Source organism: Trachemys scripta, chromosome 7 (genome assembly GCF_013100865.1).
Source record: "Trachemys scripta elegans isolate TJP31775 chromosome 7, CAS_Tse_1.0, whole genome shotgun sequence".
In the NCBI taxonomy this organism is placed as follows: Eukaryota; Metazoa; Chordata; order Testudines; family Emydidae; genus Trachemys; species Trachemys scripta.
Window position 1 is genome coordinate 120,624,866 of NC_048304.1, and position 17,925 is coordinate 120,642,790.

Below are 17,925 nucleotides of genomic sequence, written 5' to 3' on the forward strand. Positions count from 1 at the left end.
AAAGTGGGGTAGGAGTACATCCTTCAAAGCTTCCCAGATGTTAACACCAAGGAGGTAGAGGAAATATTTGACATGGCACATAACAGGGGGTATGTTGTAAGTAGGAGTAATAGTACAAAATGGAGAAAAGAAATATTGAGGCTGAATGCCAGGAGAGTGGGATGTGCTATGTAGCCTGTGGCATAGTCTGCCTAGAAAAGTGGTAGAACTTCCATCTCTTGAGACTCAAACTAGACTGGCGAAAGCATGATAAATTGTCTTGTATAGAACCATGACAAGGAGATGGATTGGGTGGTCTAATAGATCTTTGCTCTGGCATAAGCCTGTGGACTCATAAGATATAGCACTACACTTCTTGGGTCAATAGCTCTCAGCCAAAGATAGCCAGTCGGATGAGGAAAGAGAGATCTCAGAAGAAGCTGAGAGTCAAATTACTTTACAAGTATGCAATCTTTACCCAGATGTGAGAGATTAGCACTACGGTGTAGAAAGGTGATGGGGGCTTTGAAGGGAGACAACAGTGATCAAGTCCTCACAGTCCTCCAAATGCCCATCCTCTTGGTTACAGCTTTCACCCAGCTCGTCTATTCCCTAGTGCGATACTCAGCACCCATCTCTCCAATCTTTGCTGGTGCAGCTGTCCCCTTCTGCTCCATCTTCTTGACGAGGAATCAAATTTCTGATGCATACTGTAACAAATCCATGGTCGAATAAACACAGATGCTAACGGTCATCACCTAAAAACTGCCCACATGTAGTATGGGGAATAGAACTTGACGCTTTGTTCCAAAACCAGGTTTTGAACTACTAGAACTACAAGAGGACCCCAGTTGGCTAGTAGCAGTATTAGAACTCTTTGATGAGCTGGCTACCAGAAGGCAACTCATAGACTTTAAAACCAGAAGGGACCATCATGATCATCTAGTCTGACCTCCTGCACATTGCAGGCCATAGACCCTCACTCTTGTACTAGGCCCCTAACTTTTGGCTGAGTTACTAAAGTCCTCAAATCTTGATTTAAAACTGCAAGTTACAGAGAAGCCACCATTTACTCTAATTCAAACCAGCAAGTGACCCATGCCCCATGCTGCAGAGGAAGGCAAAAAAAATTCTAGGGTCCCTGCCAGTCTGACCTGGGGAAAATTCCTTCTGATCCCAAATATGGCGATGAGTTAGACCCTGAGCATGTGGATGAGACCCACCAGCAAGACGCCATGGAAAATTCTCTGAAGTCATTCAAAACCCTCTCCATCTAGTTTTCCATCTCCGGCTGTTGGAGATATTTGATAACAGAGTCACGGATGGGCCATATGCCATTGTAGGAAATTTCATCATACCATCCCCCCCATAAACTAATCAAGCTCAGTCTTAAAACAAGTTAGGTTTTTTGCCCCCACTACTCCCTTTGGAGCGCTGTTCCACAACTTCGTTCCTCTGATTGTTAATTTAATTTCAAGCCTAGATGTATCGATGGCTAATTTATATCCATTTGCTCTGGTGCCAACGTTGACCCTTAACTTAAATATCTCTTCTCCCTCCCTGGTATTTATCCCACTGAAATATTTATAGAGAGAAACCATATCTCCCTTCATCCATTGTTCTGTTAGGCTAAACAAGCCAAGCTCCTTAAACCTCCTCTTGTGCGGTAGGCTCTCCAGTCCGCTGATCATCCTAGTGGCGCTTTTCTGCATCTGTTCCAGTCTGAGTTCATCGTTCTTAAACATGGATGAAGCCGCATTATTTGAGGCGTGAATATAATCCTCTGGAAGACAATGTGTGTTGGAAAGTGGCAACGTAATATATATTATGAGTTTGATAATAAAAAAGTATAACACATTACATCCCCTGGCGTTATAATCTTGTCATGACTGCAGTCCACAAGTTTCATTTCAATACAGCAAATTAAAGCAAAACTGAAATATTGTAGTCAGAAATATGTAAGCTTTATGTGCTATACTTCATAGTTCAAAAGAGGGAGAGAGATTAAGATCCATCTTTTTCCGCAGTTTATATTAAGGCCCAATTCTGCCATCGTTACACGAGCTACGTAGCACCTTACTGCCACAAGGACAGCTGGCCCTTTAAGGGAGCTGGGGGCTCAGCCTCACCTGGGTCAAGTTTAATCTACCTCCCAGATAATAGGGATGAAAATCCAGGGATTAGGTGGCAATCCCTGGACTCTTATTCCCAATGTGCCAGCTCGCTTTAGGACCCCTTGCAAGCAGTCCTACTGAAATCAAACTGTGTGTTTAGTGTATTTATTAATGATCTGGAAAAGGGTGTGAGCAGTGAGATGGCAACATTTGCAGAAGAAACAAAATTACTCTTATTCTGAAAGGACCTAATGGCTGCCATTCACCGGGAGACCCCTATGAGTCAAAGACAATCACAGATCTTGCTAAAAACCAATGAATGTGCCGTGCGCTCTCTTTTAGACTCAATGGAAGGAACAGTTAAGCCTACGGTGACCAGATGAGAGGAAGAAAATATCGGGACACATGGGGGGGGGGTCCGCCGGCGGAGAAAAAACAACAATGGTGGAGCGAAATATCGGGACAAACACCTAAATATCGGCACAGTCCCGATTTTAACGGGATGTCTGGTCACCCTAGTTAAGCCCCTTGCTATGGTAAAAAGAAATACAAACAATGGAAGAACTGCCCAAGAGGCTTGGCAGGTCAGAGCTAAGCCAGGAGGGCTGAATGTTTCCTGTTTATTGGTTTTATAGCCTGTAGGCTTCTCTAGACTATGGAGACTATACTAGTATAGTTACATTGCCATAGCTATGCTGGCATAACCTGGTAGTGTAGACACGGCCTACACCTACATTCTTCCATCAACACTGCAGCATCCACACAGGGGGATTAGGTCAGCATAGCTGTGTCAGGCATGGATGTGGGTTTTTCACTCCTATGACCATGTAGCTATGACGACCCTACTTTTAAATTAGCCTTTGTGCATTAAGGGACAGAAAGCCTGGAGAACCAGTTGTCAGCATGACCCTGAGAATAAGCAGACAGACAGGGCTTCTTGGGCACAAAGCTCACCAGAGTGGTAGACACTCTAAGTCCAAAGCAGACTGCAAAGAGTTACAAAGGGATCTCACAAAACTGGGTGACTGGGCAAAAAAAAAAAAAAAAAAAAAATGGCAGATGAGATTCAATGTTGATAAGTGCAACTAATGCACCTTAGAAAACATAATACCCACTACACATACAAAACGATGGGGTCTAAATTAGCGGATACCACTCAGGAAAGAGGTAGTAGATAGTTCTCTGAAAACACCCGCTCAATATGCAGCAGAAGTCAAACATGCTAAACAGAATGTTAGGAACCATTAGGAAAGGGATAGATAACAAGACAGAAAACATCATAATGCCACTGTATATATCCATGGTATGCCCACACCTTGAATATTGTGCACAGTTCTGGTCACCCCATATCAATAAAAGATACATTAGAATTGGAAAAAATACAGAGAAGGGCAACCAAAATTATTAGGGGGTATGGAATAGCTTCCATATGAAGAGGGATTAAAAAGACTAAGGCTAGGCCTGAATCAGCGGGTAGAAATCGATCTCTCGGGGATCGAATTATCGTGTCTCGTCGGGATGCGACAATCGATCCCTGAATCGACGCTCTTACTCCACCAGCGGAGGTGGGAGTAAGCGCCGTCGACAGGGAGTCGCGGAGGTCGATTTTGCCGCCGTCCTCACAGCGGGGTAAGTCGGCTCCGATACGTCGAATTCAGCTACGCTATTCACGTAGCTGAATTTGCGTATCTTAAATTGACACCCCCCCCGTAGTGAAGACCTGCCCTAAGTCTGTTCAGCTTGGAAAAGAGATGACTGAAGGGGGTATGATTGAAGTCAATAAAATCAAAAATGGTGTGGAGAAAGTGAATAAGGAAATGTTATTTACCCCTTCATGGAACACAAGAACCAGGGGTTACCCAATATAATTAATGGGTAGCAGGTTTAAAAACAAACAAAAGGAAGTACTTCACCCAATGTAGTCACCTGTAGATCTCCATGTAGTCACCTGCTAGGGAATGCTGCGAAGGCCAAAAGTATAACTGGGTTCAAAAAAGAATTAAATGAGTTCATGGAGGATAGGTCCATCAATAGCTATTAGCCAAGATGGTCAGGGATGCACCTCTATGCTCTGGGTGTTCCTAAACCTCTGACTGTGTGAAACTGGGACAGGATGACAGGGGATGGATTACTGGATTAATTGCCTTGTTCTGCTCACTCCCCCTGAAGCATCTGGCACCAGCCACTGTCGGAAGATAGGATACTGGGCTAGATGGACCATTGGTCTGACCCAGTATGGCCATTCTTATGTAGACGTGAGGATTTCTGAGCAAGAAAGCTGCTGTTTGTTTCTAATGTGTTCATGGAAACAGCATTTTGTGGACTTTTTTTGTAAACAAACAAGGTTATACCAAAGAATATACCCAACTTGTATCATCAATTTCTCCTCCTAATGGAAATAACTCTACAAAGCCCAAAATACAAGCTAACTACATGGGCCAAAGGGACAACATTATTTATATTAATCATGACCAAAGAAGGATGTGAAGAACTCCAGGAGGACCTAAACAAGCTAAGTAACAGGCAACACGATAGCAGATGAAATTCAGTTTTGACATATGCAAAGTCATGCACATTGGAAGGAATAATCTGAGCGACTCCCTCTTGCTTAATAAAGCCAGGGGGTTGTGGTCACTGCTTATCATGCCGATCATAAATATCTCAATGCTACCTTGTGATTCCCATGTCTGTTCTCTGTTCTTGTGTCACACTGATGTCTCTTGTCTTATATTTGGATTGTAAACTTTTTGTCTACCACAGTACAAATAACTCCTAGGTTCTACATTAAGTAACAATTCAGAAAAAGAGACATGGCTGATATTATAGCAAGCTCAATAGAAATATCTGTTCAATCCATAGCGGTAGACAAAAAAAAAGGGAGGCTGTATAAAGAATGGGATAGAAAATACTGAAAATATTATCATGGCCATGGTACACCCTCATCTGGAATGTTATGTTCACTTCTAGTCACCCTATCTCAAAAATAGTCTAGCAGAAACAGAAAAGGACCATAAATGAGCAATTAATGTGGCTAGAAGATTAGAAGCTTCTATATAAAGAAGAACGAGAAAGATTGGGAGTGTTTAGTTGAGAGAGGAGACAAATAAAAAAAAGGGTCATGATAGAGTTATAGAATATAACTAATGGAATCAGGTGCGCCTGTTTACCCAATCTCTCAATACAAGAACAAGGGTATATGCTGTGAAACAAAGGCAACAGACTTTAAACTGATGAAAGGATTTCTTTTTTCCATAATACATAGTTAACCTGTGGATATATCTAAGGCCAAGATTAACAAAAAAAGAGAGACATTCATGTAGATAATCTGAACTTCCCCTTTTGTACTAGATGGGGGAAAAAACTAGAAGTGAAGTGCTATGAACCACCAGGCTTAAAGATATAAATCAACCACTACAGGTCTGTCTCATCTTATGCTGGGGTTACGTTCCGCAGTCAGCGTCTAAAGCGAAAATTGCATATAGTCAAAATTACATTGAGTGTAATGGCAGGCAGAATCACCCGCACTACAGAAACAGTATTTAAATTGTTATTTTTCTCTCTTTTTTTTTTTGCTGACCGCGTAAAGCTGAAATCGCGCATGTTAAATGCGCCTAAGATACGACAGACCTGTAGTCAGATTCTCCCTACCCTCAACAGAAAAGTCCAAATTTCGAAAGAGAAACAGGAAACCAAAATATTTTGATTATGAAAAGTAGCTGCAATGCTCCATGGGTGTTGTAGTTCAAGCACCTCATGCTTCCATACTCCTCTATGGGCCAGGCTCCCTGATTGGACTCCATCTCCCATCACCACTGTTTCCTCTTCTACCAAGGGGAGGTGGTGCATCCTGGCAGTGGCATGGCTACAGTGCATCATGGGAGCTGAAGTCTAACTAGCAGCCTGGCCCATAAAGGAGAATGGGAGCATGAGGTTCTACAGCAGCATTTCAGAATAAGTTTTTTGGATTACATTTTTTGAGTTTTTTTATGGAAAAAAAAGCCCAATAAAAAAAAGTCAATGGAAAGCAAAACTGTTTTTCGCCCACCAGAGAACATATGGTTATAAAAAGAAAAGAAAGAAAGAAAGAAAGAAAGAAAGAAAAAGATTTGGCAAAATACAGTTTTCACAGAATTTTTTTTTTAAACCACTCGGTTTATCTAGATAATAAGAACTTCTCCATTTGCATCTATGGCTATGTCTGCATTATAAGGTAGGGTGTGATTCTCCAGCTCATGAACACTTACTCATGCTAACTTTCCTTGAGCTAGCATGACTATACGTAGCAGTGTAGCCATGGTAGCTGACACTACCATGGCTACACTAGTATTTATATTCATGCTAGCTCAAGGAGAGCTAGGGCGAGTATGTATACACAGGCAGGGGAATCACACCCCTAGCTCATGGCCTGTAAGTGATAGAAACCCCCAGGCTTCAGGACATCAGCCAACCACTAACTTAGTGGTTGGCCACACTTGAAATTATAGGCGCCAACTGCGTGGGTGCTCTGGGGCTGGAGCACCCCTGAGGAAAAAAAATGGTGGGTGCTGAGCACCCACCGGCAGCCCCCCTATCAGCTCCCCCCCAACACCCCAGCGCCTCCCATCCACCGGTGGGCTCCACAAATCAACGCCTCCCTCTCCCTTCCCACACCTCCCGCCCACCGCAATCAGCTGTTTCGCGGCATGCAGGAGGCTGGAAGGGAGGGGAGAGGAGCGAGGACGCGGCGTGCTCAGGGGAGGAGTGGGAAGAGGCAGGGCAGGGGTGGAGTCAGGGAAGGAAGAGGCAGGGGTGGGGCCTTGGAGGAAGGGGTGGAGTGGGGGCAGAGTTGGCAGTCAAGCACCCCCCAGCACTTTAGAAAGTCTGCGCCTGTGCTTGAAACGCTGCTGTCATGTTTCAGTGTGGATACTACCTATGCCAAGGGAGGGGTTCTCAACGTAAGTTATCCACCTCTCCAAGAGGCAGTGGTTATGTCAAAGGAAGAATTCTCCTATCGACCTAGCCTATCTACACGGGGACTTCGCTGGCTTAACGGTGTTGCTCGGGGGGTGGATTTTTCACACCCTTCAGCAACATTGCTGCGTCGATCTAATTTTCTAATGTAGACCAGTCCTGAAAGGGTTAGGGTTCATGGTGGTGTTTTCTTGTACCTTCCTCTGAAGTAACTGGTACTGGCCAGAGAACCAGATATCGGAGTAGGGGACCCCTAGACCAATCTGTTACAAGCAAGGCCAAGAGCCCTGTGTTTTTCACAAATACAATATAATACACCGTAAAACCAGAAATAACGTATAAAACAACATTTTAAAAAACCCTCACCCTGCAGCAGCAGCTCCGGTGGCTTCTGTCCCACGCGGCTAGGCCCAGTTCCTCACTCTGGGTGGTACAGCCTAGCACACAGGGGCACAGTGTTGCTCAGGTTTGGCCATCCCTCCGTCATGATGTGGGGAGGAGGTAGGAATGACCAGGCCAAATCTGAGTTAGTGGCATTGTAACCTGGCATACAGGGTCACAGTACCACTCACTCAAATTTGGCCTCGCTCCCATATGTCATCATGATGGGGAAGCAGCCAGGCCAAAGCTCAGTGGTGTTGCAACCCCACGTGCTAGATCACAACAACTAGAGCAGGGGCCTGGGCCCGGGCCTGGCCTCGTGGGACAGGATCAGCCATTGCAGGGTGAATGAGGAGCATCACACCACCCCCAGCAGTGTCCTCCCAGGACCTGACCTGATCCCTTTCATCTCCCTTCTCCATTGCTAAAATGGATAAAACTTAACAAGAAAAAAAAAGCCACACCACAATATTCCCAAAATAAAATGAAAAATTATATATAAAAATAAAAACATTTACAAGGCTTCAGCAATGCCTCCATTCCTTCATTTGAATGCTGAATAGCATTTACTCTGACTTAACTGACATCAGACAGTTAGCAGAGCAGCATCCAAACGGACTGTTAATTCTTTCTTCTTTTTTTTTTTTTTAATTACACTCAGGACATTTTCCTATTGATTTACTTGTCTTTGTATTTAGATTCAGGGTTTAGAATAGCGTTTCTATTGAAGTGCAGTTTTTCCATTAAAAGCAGCCTCCCATTTTAGACTCCCAAGGACCAAGAGAGAATTCAGTGGCAGTTTCTGATGCATGAAGAATGAAGGATGAAGCCCATATTGGGAGACAATATTGCATGGCTTCCTATTCTCACCTCCTCTGAAGGTGAGTTTAGTACATGGTTTACTGCTGTCTGCCATAACAGTGCTTCTGGAAACCGACCCACTATTCAGAGCCAGGATCAAGAAGTGCTATTGTTTAGGAGAGCAGAACTATTGTGTAGTTGCAAGAACATGCCTTAACCCCAGAAAACAGAAAAAAAATCCAGGAGTCCCTGTACATTCTTGTGATGATTATTTTAAACTCATAGGAGCTCAGAAGTCATGATGTATGTGAGTATTTCTCAGCTTATTCTTACTACTGAATATGCCATTATTAATAAAGATTATGCATTTCTGTAACACCTTCCATGAGAGGAACTCAAAACACTCTACAAGCCTTAATGAAACCTTTTTATTCTGCATTTTTCAGATGAGAAAACTGAGGCACAGGGGCTTACCCAAGATCATCAGGCAAATCAACTGGGATTAGAATCCAGGAGTCTTGACTCCGTCCACTGCTCTAGCCACTAGAGTTCACTCCTGACCAGAACTTGGAACAGAACCCAGGAGTCCTGACTCCTAATCCCTTGATCTAGCCCAGGGATGGGCAAACTATGGCCTGCAGGCCACATCCGGCCCGCCAGCCAATTTAATCTGCCCCTCGAGCTGAGTGGGGTCGGGGGCCACACCCGCTCTGCACGCGAGTGCCGCAGCTCCCGGAAGCAGCAGCATGTCCCCCCACCAGCTCCAATGTTTAGGAACAACCAGGGGCTCAGCGCGCTGCCCCTGCCCCAAGCGCCTCCCCCACAGTTCCCATTGGCTGGGAACTGTGGCCAATGGGAGCTCCAGGGTGGTGCCTGCAGATGGGGCAGCGTGCAGAACCACCTGGCCGCGCCTCCGTGTAGGAGCCGGAGGGGGGGGACATGCCGCTGCTTCCAGGAGCTGCTTGAGGTAAGCGCCGCCTGGCACCTGCACTCCTGACCCCATCCTGTGCCCCAACCCCCTGCCCCATCCCTGATCCCCCTACTGCCCTCCGAACCCCTCGTCCCAGACTTGAGCATCCTCTTACAACCCAAATCCCTCATCTCCAGCCCCACCCCAGAGCCCGCACCTCCAGCCAGAACCCTCACCCCCTTCCGCCCCCTGCACCCTAACCCCCAGACTGGAGCCCCCTCCCACACCCTGAACTCCTTATTTCTGGCCCCACCCTAGAGCCTACACCCCCAGACAGAGCCCTCACCCCCCTTCTTCACTCCAACCCCAATTTTGTGAGCATTCATGGCTCGTCATATAATTTCTATACCCAGATGTAGCCCTCGGGCCAAAAAGTTTGCCCAACCCTGATCTAGCCACAAGAACCCACTCCATGTCATAATTTAACCCCTCTGTAATCTCTGCCACAAACTAGATGGACTGTCCAGGACAATACTAAAATGGGTTTCACGAAGCAGTCTACGTTTTTAGCATATCTTCTTTATGAGCTGTAAGACCTACTTGGAAACATTTAGTTTGAGCTGATGGCTAATCCCCACCTTCCTCTCTGAAAAAAAAAAAAAAAAACTCGCCAAGAGGAATGTCACTATCACCTTTTCACACAGCTCAAATGCGGCTGCAATTTCTTGGCATTAAGACAGGATTTGCTGGCTCGTTACATTATTTATGCAGAGCAGATTGCGTGGTAATTATGCTTAAAGTATAATTACTGTGTCATTTGTACTTGTTAGGTGCAAGGCAAAAGTTTTCAAGGCTTAAAGACCCTGAAAAGTACGAGGTAAGTGAAAACGGCTGTGTTCCCTCTTAGTTTCATGATTATTTATACATCTGCAGATTACCATGGTATAGTGCAATTAGGCTTTAGAGTGCCAGGCAAGTCAAGAAGTTTCAAGAGCTATTATGAACAATTAACTCCTAATGCATTAACTGACTCTGCCGCACGGTTAGCCCCCATCCGGTAATGCTCCTGAAACCATCTTGCAAAAGTCACTTTAAAGTTAATAGGAGAACAAAGACGTCAAAAAGGCTGGGTGGGAAGAAGGGCAACAGAGTCTGCGCAGAAGTGACACATCCAGTAACAGAGAGTTACCATGGACTGACTGGTAACGTTATTAATAATTCTTGTTGCAAGTTAACAATAAACGCACTAAACTAGGTATAACAGTGAAGCATAGTCCCGGCCCTTGAAAATTTCTTTTGCCCTGTACGGTGTATACCATTGAAAAACGGCACACGTATTTATATGCTGTCTGTAAGCGTGTGTTTGTGTGTGTGTGTATATATATTAACACACACTTATAATTGTGTGTGACACATACACACCCACTCACCCACACCGATTTGTACATGGCATATATATAAAACATCCAAGTTGTAGTTCCATGAGCCGAAATATATTGTGTGCCTATTTAAATCCCCCTGTAATTTCGTAGCAGGATTGTAGCCCAGTCTCTGCAATTTGAATCTGTTGAGAAAAGAGAATTCAAATGCTTGCATAAAACACGGTCATTAAATGGCCATAGAAGAAACAAAGCACAACCAAAGGCAGTAAACTCACTGTATATTGGCTAATGTATCCAAGTCAGTAATGGAACAACACCTGGGAGGTGTGAGTTTGAGCCTGGAACTCCTGATTCTAATTCCGGCTCGGATACCGATTCCCGTGTGTGACTTCAGACACACCTCTGCTCACCTCCACCTATGTGCCGAATTGTGATACCACCTACCTGCCTGGCAGAGGATTGGTTGGGATGGTTAGTTAGCGGTTTGTATTGTAAACATGCTTTGCAAATAAAAGTTCTCCAGCTGTAACAAGTATTCCTGAGCCAAATCCTAGTCCTGATGGACTCAGTGGAAGTTTTGCTGTAAGTATCCGTGGGTCCAGGATTTGGGCCGCTATATGAGAAATACAGGATAGGATTGGATGCAAGGGGAAAGCTCGTTGAGTCAGGGACCACCTTTTCGTTTTGTGTCTGTACAGTTCCTAGCACGGTGTGGCCCGGATCCATGTCTAGGGCTCCGATGGTAAGACAAATAATAATACAACAGCTGTAGTATGCAGGAGTTAAGTGGGCTCTCTCACTTAGCCAAGACCAGTCTGCCTGCCATCAAAGTTTTACTAGTCTGAGTTGGGTTTTCTTTTCTTTTTTTTTTTTAAATGTCATTCCCCAATGTCCTCTCTCTAACAGACTTTTCTTCTGGGCATCTTTATTATTTGCATTACAGCAGTGCCTAGAGTCCCTAGCTCAGATCAGCCCCCATTGTGCTAGGCGCTGTACACATGCAGAGTAAGAGACAATCCCTGCCCTGAAGAGTTAGTGATCTAAATAAGATAATGCAGCCAAAAAAAAAGGGGGGGGGGGATTATTGTCCCCATTTAACAGATGGGTAACTGAGGTTCAGCCATGTGTGTGAAGGCCCCCGGCAAACATATGGCAGAGGTAGGACCGACATCCAGATCTCTTAGGTCCCAGTCAGGTATCTTAACCGGAACACCACCTGTCCATCCACCTCTTACTGGCGTAGAATTAGTGAGCTCACAAACAAAGACTGTTTTACCACAGCTGCTCACAAGCTTATTCTGATTTCCCCCACCTTTCCCAGATCAACCAGTTCAGGTTCTCTGGGTTTCAGCAGCCCTATAACATGAGGCCTAGCAAACCGCTCCCTGCCATTCACTGTGATTTCTATAATCCACTTACCTCCACAGCGAGCTTTCAGTAACGCTCCCCAAGTTGAAGTCGTAGAGCTTTGTTAGAATGAGAATCACCTGCAGGGAAGAAAGAAAGAAAAGAATCTTCCTTTAAGATTTTGTAACTATGTATATAATGCATCTGAAATCACCCAAAGGAGAGCTTAGCATTTATCCATTAAAGTTGGGGTATTATAGGATCAGGTAAGTAAAAAGAAAATCATTAGCTCAATGCATCCATGTAACTAGTAACATTTATTTTAATCCTTGGGATGTTTTGCATTTGAAATAAAACATGCCAACAGGAATTCCTTTGAATTCCTTTAACATTGTTAGCTGGCTTCTCTACAGTTGTAGTTATTCAAGGTCAGGGATGGAACGAGATGGGCCTTGTTATCTAAGTAGCCCAACCAGAAACCACACTCAACTATTCCTCTCTTTATTCCCCAAAGCACTTGACAATGAAAGTCCTCAGACTCAGCGAAGATAAATGGAGAGAGGATTCATGCCCAGGCCCTGAACCAGTCTGCGCACCCATGCTAAGCTCCATTATTTTTTATGAGACTTTCCCAAGGCGTAAGAGTTCACACTCCCAACTAGGATCAAACGGCTGGACTGGGGTCAAAATTTGCCTTGCTTGCATACAAAGGGCTTCACAATCCATGATGGGCAAAACTTCAGCATTTCAGGTAAAGAAACATTACCTGAACCATTCATAAAAGAAACATAGCCAAGGCTTTATTCCAACCATTGGGAAAATGGGACGGCCATAACCCCGAGCAATTTCCAGGACTATTTACCTTTAGCAGACATATGTTCAAAGCACAAAATGCAGATTCAGATTTTGAACATGCCAAAATTCAAGCTAAGATTTTGTTTCACTCCCTTTTATAGTCAGTACGCAAGTCCCATTAAAGTCAATGGGACTTGCATAGAATCACAGGACTGGAAGGGACCTTGGGAGGTCATCTAGTCCAGTCCCCTGCACTCATGGCAGGACTAAGTATTATCCAACCATCCCTGACAGGTGTTTGTCTAACCTGCTCTTAAAAATCTCCGGTGATGGAGATTCCACAACCTCCCTAGGCAATTTACTCCAGTGACAGATAGGAAGTTTTTCCTAATGTCCAACCTAAACCTCCCTTGCTGCAATTTAAGCCCATTGCTTCTTATCCTAGCCTCAGAGGTTAAGAACAACAATTTTTCTCCCCCCTCCTTGTAACAACCTTTTACGTACTTGAGAACTGTTATGTCCCCTCTCAATCTTCTCTTCTCCAGACTGAACAAACCCAATTTTTTCAATCTTCCCTCATAGGTCATGTTTTCTAGACCTTTAATCATTTTTGTTGCTCTTCTCTGGAAGAGAAGCATGCTTAAAGTTAAGCACATGCTTAAGTACCTGGCTGAATCAGAGCCTTGGTCAGCTGTGCTGGAAGTTAAAAGGTATAACGGGGTTGCTGGTGAGCTCAAACCCCTTAGCACACCTAGAGATATTATGCCAGGTTTACCCACCCCGCTCCCATAAGACCTCCACATAACATTACTCACAGAGTGCCAATAACTACTCTTTCTCCCACTTCTTTCCCTGCACACGTAGCTCTACAGATAGGACACTCCTGCCAACACCAGATTATGAAAGGTATCTAGGCATTGCTTGGATCACCATGGCAACACTTAACTAATGTAAAAGGCAACGCTGTATAGTCCAGGTAGAGATGGTAGCCATGTTGACAGAAGAATTTTTCCACCAACCAGAGGCTTCTACCCTGGGGTTTATGCTGGCTTATCTACGTCTCAGGAGTGTGATATGTTCACAGACCTGGGTGGCATAGCTATGCCATCCTAAGTTTTAAGTGTAGACCAAGTCTTAGGCTCCTAAGTCTTGTAGGTGTTGAAAAGCTGAGCAGAGCAATGCTTAAATACCTTTACAGATCTAGGCTTTGCGGCCTAACACATGGTTACCATGGGATTCATCCAACTGAAGTTAATGGGACCCCTCAGGGGCAAGTCTACAGTACAGAGCTACATCGGCACAGCTGTCCCGCTATAGCGCAGCTGGTAAAGACGCTCTGTGCGGACAGGAGAGAGTGCTCCCATCGGCATAATTACTCCACCTTAATGAGAGGTGGAAGCCATGTCAGCGGGAGAGCATCTCCCACCGATAAAGTGCCTGTGTGGATAGCGCAAAATGTGCGTCGCTTAGGGGAGGGGGCTTTTTCACTCCCCTGAGTGACATGTCAGATTGGCTGAAGTGACAGTGTAGATCCCATGCCCTACTGATTTTTTTCCCCAATTTTGCAAAATTTTGAAATCTCACCCTTGTTTCCACATTTTCCAGGGCTCAAAACAGGCCCCTTTTCAAATATTTTTGGCAATTTTTTAAAAAATGAAAATATTTAGGTTTCTGGCAAATGAAAAAAAAATTCTAGATAAAATGTCGAGCAAAATTCAGAGAAACGGTCAGCCTTTTGCATTTTCATTTTCAAAAAAGAGACAATTTTTTCCCCTAATAAAAAGGCTTTTCATTGGAAAAATGTTGCCCAGCTCTGCTCACAGTAGCAAGCACTACACTCCATGGCATTTGCAGGGCCAGGCCCTTAATTTGGCCTGACCCTGCTTAACAGCCACCTGGGGCAAGGAGTTGAAGGCTGAAGGGAAAAGTGCAAATGTGTTAATCACTGTCACAAACCCCAGGTTGCAGTACCGTCTTATTGACAGCATATCACAGGGAAGAGATCTATGGGAACTATAAGAGACCCTGGGGCACATGCTTCTGCCTAGGTTAATGGATGGGATGTCTGTTTCAAGCATTCATTCATCTTTATACCGTGGTTACTGTGCTCTCTCTTGCTCTTGTTTGGCTCCATTATTTCCTCCAGGGTAGAACTCAAGGGGAGAGGTGGGGGGGGGCGACAGAAGTTAAGCAGCTTCTGGCAGGGAATGTGAAGGAGCAGTTGCTGGACAGATTTGAGTCAGGTTAGGTCACTCCATAAATCAATGTGACGCAGTAGGGAAATAAGAAAAATACCTTCATGCTATAAATTAAAAGCTTCTACACAGCTTTCCGCACAAGGTGAGGAACTATCAGCAAGAAATGGCGACCCCGTCACCTGGCTGCTGCAACAGTTTGCCTTTCCTGATTAACATCCCACTATCCATCATTACATGCTGGGTGATGGATGCAACGGGGTTGGATTCCCACTTTCTCAAGGATACCCCGGTTTGAGTGGCTTATTTTTATAATGCTTCCTATTGCTCTGGGGCAATGCTCTTGTCAGATCTGAGAAGCAGCACCTCGGGTACTTAGATGAGAGCCCTTAATGGGCAGTGCCATTAGTCACACAGGAGATGGCGCTCTACCCTCTGACTCCTGAAGCAATTCCCCACACAGAGCTAGGGGGCGCTGTGGTACTGGAAGGGCGATCTTTCTCCTGGGACGTAAAGCCACTCGAAGGTTTGATTTTTCTTATAGTGACATGGCACTTTTTTTCCAATTTAGGAACCCAATCCAGCTTCTACTGAAGACAATGGGAGCTGGATCAGATCTTAGATGTATGAGATATATTGAGCCCAAGCATTCTGGACAGATTCCAACAGGGTAATTACATTCTGCCCATTTAATTTCCCCTGTAATTTCAAATGGATGCTGTGATCATACTCTCTCTGTAAGGACTCGGTTCCTTACCCAGCTCTTGCTGGGTTTTATGCTTATTGTAATTGTACCTTACAGTATGTAATTTATCATTAGCAAAACTTGCAAATACTAGGCCAATGCTGGCTATGCACTAATGGGCTAAATCCAGCTCTGCCATCCTGGTTTAAATCTGGAGTAAAGCCATCAACTTTGGTGGAGCTATTCTGGATTGACACCAGCGTAACAAACCAGAATCCAACCCTACTACTGCCTTTACTGTCTGGAAACCATGCTGAAAATGAGAGCAAAGCAGAAATGTAAGCATCCCCTAGCAGTTAAACCTCACATAGGGTCCTAGAAAATAACACGAGTTGCTTGAGGCATTAGTGATATACAATAGAGTCCCTACGACATATCACACATACAAATCACAAACGCGCACACACACACACACACACACAATGCTCAAGGCACGCTCGTATTACGACCGCAAACGGAGTGGCTCCTGCCAGCACAAAACGCAGCTCTCGCTTATGAAACAAGCCATTTCAGAGTCAGAGTCAATATGTGTAACACGTACAATAGGTTGGGGAGTTTAAAAACCAGGGAGGATCGCAGGGAGTCTTAACATACAAACCATTGTGAATAAAGCTGTGAAAGTCCCTTTCTTCATGACACTGCCTTGTGATACTAAAGGAGCAAATGTAACTACCAAAGCAATGTCATATATACAGCCAAGACATACATCACAGACTGAAAGAAACAGCCAAGGTACAAGTTTGTTTTCAGACAGGCTTTTAAACGGCACGGTACTTAGCAGTTATCTACAAGAGACTTCAGGGCCTGTTTAAGACTTTGCACAGCCACCACCCTCCTAGGCAAAGAGGGTTGGACAACACATTTCTGAAATTACTTGTTTGCCAGGAAAGTTACCATAAGAACAGCCATACCGGGTCAGACCAAAAGTCCATCTAGCCCAGTATCCTGTCTTCTGACAGTGGCCACTACCAGGTGCCCCAGAGGGAATTTACAGAACAGGTAACCACCAAGTGATCCAGCCCCTGTCGCCCATTCCCAGCTTCTGGCAAACAGAGGCTAGGGACACCATCCCTGCCTATCCTGGCTAATAGCCATTGATGGACCTATCCTCCATGAACTTACCTAGTGCTTTTTTTGAACCCTGTTATAGGCTTGGCCTTCACAACATCCTCTGGCAAGGAGTTCCACAGGTTGACTGCATTATGTGAAAAAATACTTCCTTTTGTTTGTTTTAAACCTGATGCCTGTTAATTTCATTTGGTGACCCCTAGTTCTTGTGTTAGGAGAAGGAGTATACTTCCTTATTTACTTTCTCGAAATCAAGCATGATTTTAGAGACCTCTATCACATCCCCCCTTAGTCATTGCTTTTCCAAGCTGAAAAGTTACCGTTTGGCAACAAGGCATTTCCAACCCTGCTTTGGGAGGGATTCCATGTACTACCCCAACACCAGGGTCAACAGTCCCCAACAACCTGAGAAGCAGAAGGCAACAGAGAGAATTTCCACCAGGGTCTCCAGCACGGTGGTGCAGCCCACAGTTACCAGGCTGCCTCCATCCTTCCCCATCTGGAGAGCACGGTGACCAAAGGATGTTTGGTGCCCTATGCAAGATGGAGTTGGCACACTCAATCCATTCGCTACCGGGTAAGTGTTGGAGCTGAGCGAAAATGGGAATTTCCATCCTGCGCAAAGTGTTGATATTGAAATTATTATTTTTTTGGATGAAAAGTTGAAATAGCAAAATGGTTCACCAAACACAATTCTCCAAGGAATATTGGGTCGGAAATGGCGAGACGTTTCATTCTGGCATTTTCAATCAAAATGAAAAATTTTTATATGCCTGAATTGAAAGGTTTCATTTCTGTTTATTGAACTGGGTGTTGCGGATCATTTACTTGATGCCCCTATTCTCCCCTGGGGGATGCGCTCTGTGGCAAAAGTAATTTCCCATGATGCCCCCTAGTCATATGACTCCCATGAGGCACCATGCAGCTCATTCAGAGGGGAAACCACATTGCATCATAGGAGATTGTACTCCAGCCAGGGAGCCCAGCCTATAGGACAGAACAGGGACACGAGACAGCCAAACTACAATTCCCATGAGGCAATGCAACCTCATGTGAAAATGCCGTTTAACATCGAATTGACTCAAAATTAAATGATCTGAAGTGAAATAGTTCATTTTGGTGTTCCTAATGGAAAAATTGAAAAAAATCCAGCAAAATCAATTTTTCCCAGAAACTGCATTATCTGTTGAAAAATCATTTTTGAAGAAAAAATTCCCAGCCTGCTCTAGCAACCACCCACATCACAAAACCTCCTACC

General features: G+C 44.6%; 1 protein-coding gene across 1 annotated transcript in view; it reads right to left on the bottom strand.

Moving 5' to 3' along the window:
- SORCS3 (sortilin related VPS10 domain containing receptor 3) overlaps window positions 1-17,925 on the bottom strand; it is a 461,180-nt gene that overhangs the window by 298,034 nt on the left and 145,221 nt on the right. Inside the window, exon 2 of the mRNA XM_034776996.1 lies at window positions 11,937-12,004. Within this exon, the coding sequence (XP_034632887.1) occupies window positions 11,937-12,004 (68 nt within the window). The remainder of the gene's footprint in view (window positions 1-11,936; window positions 12,005-17,925) is intronic.